The 10,186-nt window shown below is 38.3% G+C and overlaps 1 protein-coding gene across 1 annotated transcript; it reads left to right on the top strand.

Annotated features, from left to right (window-relative positions):
• The first annotated feature begins 3,720 nt into the window (after nucleotides 1–3,720).
• SOX7 (SRY-box transcription factor 7) lies at nucleotides 3,721–9,369 on the top strand. The gene is made up of 2 exons (XM_072407235.1): nucleotides 3,721–4,028; nucleotides 7,732–9,369. Exons 1-2 carry the CDS (start codon nucleotides 3,800–3,802, stop codon nucleotides 8,601–8,603), a joined length of 1,101 nt encoding a protein of 366 aa, XP_072263336.1. The 5' UTR covers nucleotides 3,721–3,799; the 3' UTR covers nucleotides 8,604–9,369.
• Nucleotides 9,370–10,186: the final 817 nt, after the last annotated feature.

Here is a 10,186-nt window from a genome sequence, read left to right as displayed (position 1 = left end):
ATACGTCAAAGTAAACAGAAAAGAGAGGAATGTAGTAAATATGGTACAAAGTGATGTCTGGAAAATTACAACTACAGTCAGCTTAAGGTGTTTTATTTAAAATAAAAAATATATTAGGAAAAATAACAGCGGGGGCTTACTTTTAGAGTGTCTCTCTTATTGAATCTCCATTTAGAGTCATGGGAAAGTAGGAGAAAAGCCTCTCTCCTTTATCACAACGCTGTGAATGATTCAAGCTTTAGCTATTGAGCTTTGTAAATATTCTGCAGCTTTCTGACTCCTCCTACCAGGAGTGATACTTGGGCTACTCTGATAGGTCATGCTAGCATTAAGCCCCACCCCCATATTATGATCAGCATTTTCATTGGGCAATTGGAAAGCACAGGAGGCAGGCAGGCCCTCAGGACCAGATAACTAGGTGACAAATACCCTGATGCGCCACCTGCTGGTTGCAAACAAAAACAATGTAATTTTCAGTCCCGCCAGATTGGGGCATCTCAGATTCATCCAATTACAATGGGTATAATTCAGAAATAAAGATATCTATGGGGATCGAAATATACAGATATGGGATTGATAGATTTGACAGAAAGAAGTTTGATGGATGGATGACAGCTGATACAATTTCTGGAATTTGTTGGGGAAATTTGGAGAACAAAGAAGAGGAAGCCTCATACAAACATATTCAGTACAATAATATAATCCCATGGGGGGGGAAGAGAGGAAAGAGAAGTTAGGAGAGGAGAGGAGGAGAGAAGAGAGGGAAGAAAAGGAAAGAAGAGAGGGCAGGTCAGGTGTGAAGAGGGGGGAAGAGAGAGGAGGGCAAAGAAGACAGGAGGAGATGAGAAGAGAAGAGAGGAGAAGGAAGGAAAGAGAAGATAGGGGATGTCATGGGAGAAGAGGAAAGCAAAAAAGAAAGGAGGAGATGAGAAGAGAAGACAAGAGAGGAAGAGAAGAGAGCAGAGAAGAATGGAGGAGAGGAGAAGAGAAGAGAGGAAAGGGGAGAAAAGGAGAGGAAAGGAGAAGAACAAAAGAAGAGAGGGCAGGTCAGGTGTGAAGAGGGGAGAAGAGGAGAGGAGAGAGGGAAGGACAGCAAAGAAGAAGAGAGGAAATGAGAGAAGAAGAGCTGCTTTATAGTCAAAATCAGGCCAAGTAAAAGGAAAGTGTCAGATTTGTAATTAATTCAATTAATAAATAATTAAACATAAATATATTTCATAATGAAATCCCATTCGATAGAATAATAATCTCTACCAATATATAAACCACAATGGAAGATATAGAAAGTCTCTGCAGTACTCACCTCCTATCTGGCACCCAGCTCATCACCTCTGGGCCCAAAGCATCACAGAGGGGCCGGAGAATTACAACGAGTGAATGGAAAATAAATAAATATTTATATCTGAAATAAAAATGAAATAAAGAGATCTTCCCAATCCAGAACATAAATATACATCCGCATAAATTATTCCATATAATAAAAGGAAACAAAGATGTTTCTCACACATATTAAACCATTGTGACGACATTTTATTTCTCTTCTCCATCCTCTGATATTGGGGTGATTGCACACAATAGGCACAGATCCGAGTTTTGCCCCATCAGGGTAATAGCGAGGCGGCTGGGTATTGGAAGTGAGTGCAATCACCGTAAGGCAGGAAGTGTGAAAATAAAAAGAAAAAAGAAAACTAATGCAGCCGCCGTATAGTAAACTCTTCTGCCCTCACCATCAACAACTCCCCTACTATGATGTCACCTGGGGCCCTTGAGAAGTTAGGTGCCCTGGATATTAACCCCCAACTCACTCAATACCCGAACTATCATTACAGAGCACAGAGGGGCAATTACTGACTTCTATTCAGCCAATCAGATTTAGTGTGAATTGGCAGAGTGTTCAGCAGCTGACCAATCATAGACCGTTATTTTGGGTTCTGATCAATCATTGGCAAATATTGATCTTTAGTTGTACAATCAGAAATCTATCAGAACTTTACTGGCGTAATAACGATTTCACCAGACAGGAAGTGAGGGGCAACCTGAACACCAAAAAAGTCTTCTGCTCAATATTTCACAGGAAAACTGCAACCCCTCTCAGATTTCTATTTCTGTTCCTGTCCCAGATTTCCCCCCACTTCCTGTCTGGTTAAAGGTTGTCAGCAGAACAGGAAGTGAGGATAAATCTCTCAAACGGAGCTCCGGACAGCAGTAATAAAAAAATACCGCAGCTGTTTATGCTGACCTTCAGAAAATGCTAATTGCCTGGTTACTATGCTGGCTTATTGGACGTGATTTATTAAAGCTCTCCAGGACTGGAGAAGATACACTTTCATGAGTGAATCTGGGTTATCCAAAAAACCTGGAATGGAGCTGGGCCAGGATTTGCTAACAAAAAGCTTAGCTGGATCACCCAGGTTCACCGATAAAAATCTATCTTCTCCAGCCTTGGAGAGCTTTAATAAATCAGACCCATTGTCTCTATTAATGAGATCCTTGTGCTGAGCTCCTGGGTCTACACACCTGATGTGCCCACCTTAAGGGGTTCCCCCCATTTTTGTACAAAGTTCCTGGGTCTACACACCTGATGTGCCCACGTTAAGGGGTGACCCCATTTTTGTGCTGAGTTCCTGGGTCTACACAGCTGATGTGCCCACCTTAAGGGGTTCCCCCCATTTTTGTACAAAGTTCCTGGGTCTACACACCTGATTTGCCTACCTTAAGGGGTGCCCCTATTTTTGTAGTGAGTTCCTGGGTCTACACACCTGATGTGCCCACCTTAAAGGGTGCCCCCCATTTTTGTATGCAGTTCCTGGGTCTACACACCTGATGTGCCCACCTTAAGGGGTTCCCCTACTTTTGTGGTGACTTCCTGGGTCTACACACCTGATGTGCCCACCTTAATGGGTTCCCCTATTTTTGTAGTGAGTTCCTGGGTCTACACACCTGATGTGCCCACCTTAAGGGGTTCCCCTACTTTTGTGGTGAGTTCCTGGGTCTACACACCTGATATGCCCACCTTAAGGGGTTCCCCTATTTTTGTGGTGAGTTCCTGGGTCTACACACCTGATATGCCCACCTTAAGGGGTTCCCCTATTTTTGTGGTGAGTTCCTGGGTCTACACACCTGATGTGCCCACCTTAAGGGGTTCTCCTCCATTTTTGTGCTGGGTTCCTGGGTCTACACACCTGAAGGGGTGCCCCCATTTTTGTTCCTGGGTCTGCAGACGAGCCGTGACTATTATAAAGTGTTCCCGCCATCCCTTGGATTTTTTATCCATTTTGTATCCTGGAGAATCTAAAACTCTTGTGGTCGGAATCATGGCAGGGATATCTCACCCTCGGCATATCCAAGCCAAAAGTTGACCCCACCAATTTGCTCCTGCAAATACAATTTCTGATCATTTGTTCCATAAAATAATTAATATTTCAACGAATAAAAATCATCACACCACCGCCACCTTGGATCACCATGATGAGAAGGTCTCAGACTGTGGTGACCATCCATGGTGCACGTGCCCCAGGTTCTCCTAGCGCCACCTGTCGGTGTACAGAGGTTGTTGGCTCCAGCAGTTGTCTTGGTGTGAGATGAGCAGTTACAGCCTGGGGCTGGAGGTAAGGTTTTGTCATACTTTTTTTTTTTTCACAGCTTTTGGGAGGAGCTGAGCTGCTGAAAAGACTTTTAGTCATTGGAGGAAGCATGTTCTCAGGAGCTGATAAATGACCCGGCTGCCAGGACTTAGCTCGCACACTCAGTAAGGAGTGTCTGTGCTTGGAGTGCCCAGGAAGGAGCAGATCTCATAGCTATGACCGCACTCATGGGGTCCTACTCATGGTCAGAAGGTCTGGACTGCTCTACCATGGATGGAGACCTCTCAGATGGACTGTCCCCTCATAGGTCCCCCAGGGAAAAAGGTTCCGAAACCCGGATCAGGAGACCCATGAATGCCTTCATGGTTTGGGCAAAGGACGAGAGGAAGAGGCTGGCGGTGCAGAACCCGGACCTTCACAATGCTGAGCTCAGCAAGATGCTGGGTAAGATATGGGCACCTACTGGTGGCATGGACCTAATGGGGGGTTAGATCCAGGAGCTGCTGAGATGGATCATGTGTGCTGGGGGGGGTCCTAAATCTAAGGGTACCTACTGATAGAATTTACCTTATCTGCTGGGGGTCCCAAATCTAAGGGCTGAGATGGACCATATCTGCTGGGGGTCCTAAATCTAAGGGCTGAGATGGACCATATCTGCTGGGGGTCCTAAATCTAAGGGCTGAGATGGACCATATCTGCTGGGGGTCCTAAATCTAAGGGCTGAGATGGACCATATCTGCTGGGGGTCCTAAATCTAAGGGCTGAGATGGACCATATCTGCTGGGGGTCCTAAATCTAAGGGCTGAGATGGACCATATCTGCTGGGGGTCCCATATCCAAGAGTTAAGATGGACCATGTCTACTGGGGGTCCTAAATCTAAAATGGTAGAATGGTAAATCTACCATATCTGTTAGAGAGTTTTAGATCTAAGGGAAACCCCTGCAAAGATGGGACCTAGATCCCAAGTCACCTAGATTTGCTATTGACCCAGGTGCTGGGGTGTCCTAGGTATATAAGCACCCATTAGTGGGCAATATCTGCTAGAGGTTCCGAAACACTGACCAGCTTATCTCCCTTTCTTCACCTACCTACTACCTTACTAATAAAATTGTTTTACATATAAATAATTGTAGATAATTCTAGTATTCTATATTCATTTACTTTCTTCATCTACCTGCTGAGTTATTTCTTTATTTTATTTATGTATTATTTATTTTCGAATCCTAATTTATGATTCTTTGGAAATTATAAATAATTCTGCTAATATTTCTTTCTATTTTAATTTTCTTTTCTTTTTTGCCGACCTTTTACCTCTCTTTTTAACCATTTCCTAAATAATCTCCCTCTCGCTTTATTTAAACATTCTTTATGTATTTATATATTTATATTGATGAGCTATATGTCTCTCACATAAAATAAATATAAATATATATAAAAGTATATATTCCACACTTTACGCATGAGTACTTTACGCACACAACTTTATGCATTATTAATTGACTATTCCTTCTATTCTCAAGCATGGCTGAATTTACAATATTCAGATCTTTTAACATTTCAAAAGTTTAATTTCTACAAAAAACAACATAAATCACAGCTGAGTGAGAACAAATCCAGCGAATTCGTTCTCAATCTTTTTTTTCTACAATTTATTTGTTCCTGCGCATGAATAATAAATTCATATGAAGCAATATATAATAGTGTAAATTGTGACAAGCAGGATGAATAAACTAAAATTCACCAAAAATGTTAAATCAAAGAATTAGGATGACTTTGTTTTGCAAGCAGAATAGTTGCTTTGGGCCCCTTTTTCTTTCTTAGGATCAGCAAGATATAAAGCAATGTTTGGCAGATTGTAATGTTATTATTATTGTACGTTTATTTAGATATTGTGCCTTACTTCTGCATTTATCTGTGCTGTGAGGAACTACAAGTCTCAGCGTGCTGTCCAATAATAACAAAGGTGTCATAGTTGTGACAAACTTTCTATAACTGCTGAGTCTCTGTTATATCCCTGGATCAGTTCCTTCTTCTGTGTGGGATAATGAAATATTATTATATAAAATCTGCACCTCCAGGGGGCTTTTCGCAGAGGCAATGAAACAATTTCTAAATTAAATGTACAATGTTATTACAAACAATGGGAAGTATTTGCAGACGGATTTAAAAAGTAATCCTATGCAAAGTGAATAGTAATAGTAATTGAAATGGAAATATTGAGTTATCAGGGGTATGAGGGGTCATTCTGCACCTATTGGGGTAACATGTAGAAGGTGACAAGCAGAAGAGCACATGGAGAATCTTCTGAGGATTACAGAGCAAAGAGAAGAGAGCAGACATGACAGTAATGGAATGAGGGAAGATTGTCTGCTGGGGGCTCTGCTAGTCCTTGCAGGGATTAGGAGGGATCATGGAGGGCGCAGCCAGGGATTTTACACTTGTTTGTGAAGTTCTGACTGAAGTCAGAGAACAGAGAGGAAGCTGCAGAAAGAAAACTCAGCAAATGCTTCAAATCCCTAAAATACATACAGAATGATAGTTATAAAATAATAATAATAATACATAAATCATACAAAGAATAAAAATAATACATAATGATAATAATAATAATACATAAATCATACAAAGAGTTAAAATATTACATAATGATAATAATAATACATAAATCTACAAAGAAATAAAATAATACATAAATAATGATAACATTAATGATAACAAGAACATAAAAGCAACAAAGAAATCAAATGTTTTGTTATATTATCTATTATCTATCTATTATAATATTAGGCTGATTTAGTGACTAAATTGAAATTCTTCACTCAAAAGAAAACTGTGAATATTCACGTCAATCATCCACTCATGTGAAAAACAAATTTTTGTTTACACCCAGACATGTGCAGATTCTTTTCACATGATTGGACAATTGAAGTAATATTTACCCAATTTTCTCAGTGAAGATTCTGAACTCTTTTAGTAAGTCAGCCTCTGTGTATCTATCTATTGATCGGTCATTTTTGTAAATTCTTGATTTGTTTTATATTTTTAGATATTTTTTAGTAGAACGTTTCGGGTATAAATAAAACCAACATTTATAGACTTCATCATTTTCTCATAATGTATCTAATATCTTTTTATATACATTCCTATTCATTTAAAAATCTACCCGTATTTTCTGTTTGATTTAGCTTTTATTTCTTTATTTATTATTTTGCATATTTATAGCTGCAAAGTTTTTTTTGTAAACCTAAAAAAAAATAATTATTCTAATAATTCGTATGTCCACTCCACTCCACTAATAAATATTATTTTTATTTTATAGAGTATTTCGTATATATCCATACAGTTCAGTTTTGTTTTTTAAATCCTTTTCCATATTAGAAATTAAAAATAAAAATAAATGAAAAAACAAATCATAAAACCATAAAACTTGTATGTCTCATTATCTATATCTCGATTCATTTGGACAAATTATAAAGATTTTTTTTTTTAATATTCTAAAATAAAGATAAATATATGAAGCCGACATTTACACTTGAGTGGGTCGGCTTAAATAAAAATAGAACGAAATCCTATAGAAATAAATAAATTCCTGCACTGTACCTAAATAAAATTATTTTTTTATGTATTGTAAAATATATTAAAGTAATATATAAACGAAATAAGTTCTATTTGCAGCTGGGTAACGCTATAAACAATCTACAACACAATCAGAGGGGATAAAAGTCGGGTAGTAACTGGTTAGGCTAGTAGCTGGTTAGGTTAGTAGCTGGTTAGGTTAGTATCTGGTTAGGTTAGTGATCTGTTAGAAGTTTCATTTTATTTTCTGGCTCTATGGCAACAGTAACAAATGTGAGCAAATGTTGGCTGGATACTTTGTAGTAACAATTTAGGAACAATTACTCAGCTCCCAATAATTACTTGTTGTAATTGGAATCATTGGTCCCTTATTATTAAATTAATTAAAAAGTAAACTGATGCAAATATTTTTGTAGTTTTCAGTTTCAGGAAAGTTTGCTATCTCAGTAATAGTTTGCTAAAAATAAGTCTGTTTCCTATGATCTGACACCTGGGCTGTTGCTCTGCACATCCTCCAAACCACATCCTGAATTTTAATGACTGTTTTTTTGTGTCATGTTTAATGTGCAGGAAAATCCTGGAAGGCTTTGTCCCCATCCCAGAAAAAGCCTTATGTGGAGGAAGCTGAGAGGCTGAGGGTGCAGCATATGCAGGATTACCCCAACTACAAGTACAGACCCAGAAGAAAGAAGCAAATCAAGAGGATTTGTAAGAGGGTGGACACTGGATTTCTGCTCAGCAGCCTCTCCAGGGACCAGAACTCCATTCCTGACACCAGGAGCTGCAGGACCGTTGGAGATAAGGAGGACAGTGGGGTCTACTCTTCAGGAGCAGCTCTGCAGGATATCAGAAGTTACAGGGATTCCCAGAACAGTGTCAGCAAACATGAACAGACCTACCCTTATGGCCTGCCCACCCCTCCAGAGATGTCCCCTTTGGAGGTCATTGACCAAGAGCAGAGCTTCTATCCTTCTTCATGTCCTGAAGACCACCACCCTCACCTGAATGCCTCCAGCTACCCACCTGAATACTCTAGAAGCCCCATCCTGTGCAGTCACCTAAGCCAATTACCTCTTGGCCAGCCTGGACCACCAATGATCCCTCCAAACTGTCCTCCAGGCTACTTCAGCTCCAGTTACCCCTCCATGCACCATCATAGCTACCAGGTCCATGGTCACCTTGGCCAACTGTCTCCACCACCTGATCACCCCCACTATGACAGCATTGAGCACATCAGTCAGGCAGAACTTCTGGAGGACATGGACAGAAATGAGTTTGACCAGTACCTAAACACTTCTATAGGGGAACCCAGTGAAATGACAGTGAGTGGACATGTCCAGGTGTCACAGTCTGTAGACCTACAGCCACCCCAAGAGACCAGCCTGATATCTGTGTTGGCAGATGCCACTGCAACATACTACAACAGCTACAGTGTCTCCTAGAACCCCCTGGAGATGGACTTTGTATAGAATGGACAGTATTAATGGCTGTAGACTAAGCTAAGGACACTTACTGTACCTCTCAGGGTTGTCACACCAAGATGAGACCTTCACACCAAGATGAGATCTTCTCATGCAGCTAAGTGACTCTCCTCACTACTCTGGGGTCCTATGGTTTGATGGAACCTATAAGTGAAGGGAAATCATGTACATAAAGATTATTGAATGCTTATATCCAGACATAAAAAATAAATATCCTGTGCTGAGTACAGACCTCCATCCCTGACCAGCTATGGTATCTGAGGAGGCTTCTGTAGGCACTTAGATGGTGTAGAATGCCAGGAAGGATATGGGCAAAGGAGACATTCATTGTCATTATAAAGTTTTTCTTTTATGTCTCATTGAACAGTAAAAAAATATTTTTTTTTCAGTTCAAGAAACTATTTGTGATATATTGTATTCACACTCTTTTTTTTGTATGATAAACCGTTTTATTTTTCATTGAATAAAGACTGAATTTGCGTTCTAAACAATGTAGACTAATGAACCCAGTCTGACATATTGTAATTCAGAGGTAGTGGAGATGTATTTTTCTTTTTTTGCGATCCTGGGATTATATTCAGTAAAATTTACACACAGAACACGCTTTGGTATATTTTACCTTTGACTTGTATTTTGAAATGATGTACATATGAGTTTTAAATATTTAATTTAATTTAGAATGCATTTTTTTTTTGTATAATAAAATACACAAAGAACTTTCATCCAAGATGGCTGTGATTCTTTAACAATGGAATTGTGTTTGAGGGTTAATTATAGGATTTTAAAGAATGTTATAGGGATTATAGGATAGTGAGTACAGAGTAATAATAACATCAATACCATATAAAAAAAGTTTAATTATAAGCAATAGAATCATGTATATATAATATATATATAGTTAGAATGTGCATAGACAATAAAAATCAGATATGTATTCACATATGTGCATGATGTAATGTATCCAGGGGTCGCATTTTATATATCAATAAATATATATATATATAAATAAATATAAATAAATAAATAAATATTCTTTGTATATATATATATATATATATATATATATACATTTATATCGTTATTCAAACAAACACATACATATAAATATAAATCTTACAGAAATACGTATCGTATACAAAACATATAGAAGGCGAATGACAGAAAAAGACCAAGTGGTCAAGTATAAATTTATATTCTGTTTTTTTACTATATATATATTTGTATATTATGTATTCTTTCTCTATTTCTGTATGTAGACACACAGATATATACAAACTAGCTATTTACAAACACAAACATTCATCTTACACTTGTTGTATAGTATCTCTGTAAAAACACACAAATATTTATCTTTTATATCAATAATAATATTAATAATAATAACAATAATAATAATAATATTAAAAAAACAGTATATAGCTCCAACATATTACACAATGCTGTACTGTAAATAGGGGTTGTAAATGTCAAACAGATATGAACATTGACACAGGAGGAGGAGAGGATTCTGCACAAAGGAGCTTGCAATCTATTTGGTATACCTA

This window comes from Pyxicephalus adspersus, chromosome 4 (assembly GCF_032062135.1).
Source record: "Pyxicephalus adspersus chromosome 4, UCB_Pads_2.0, whole genome shotgun sequence".
Classification (NCBI taxonomy): Eukaryota; Metazoa; Chordata; class Amphibia; order Anura; family Pyxicephalidae; genus Pyxicephalus; species Pyxicephalus adspersus.
The sequence above is the reverse complement of the archived record's forward strand: the minus strand, read 5'-3'. Positions and strand labels throughout refer to the sequence as shown.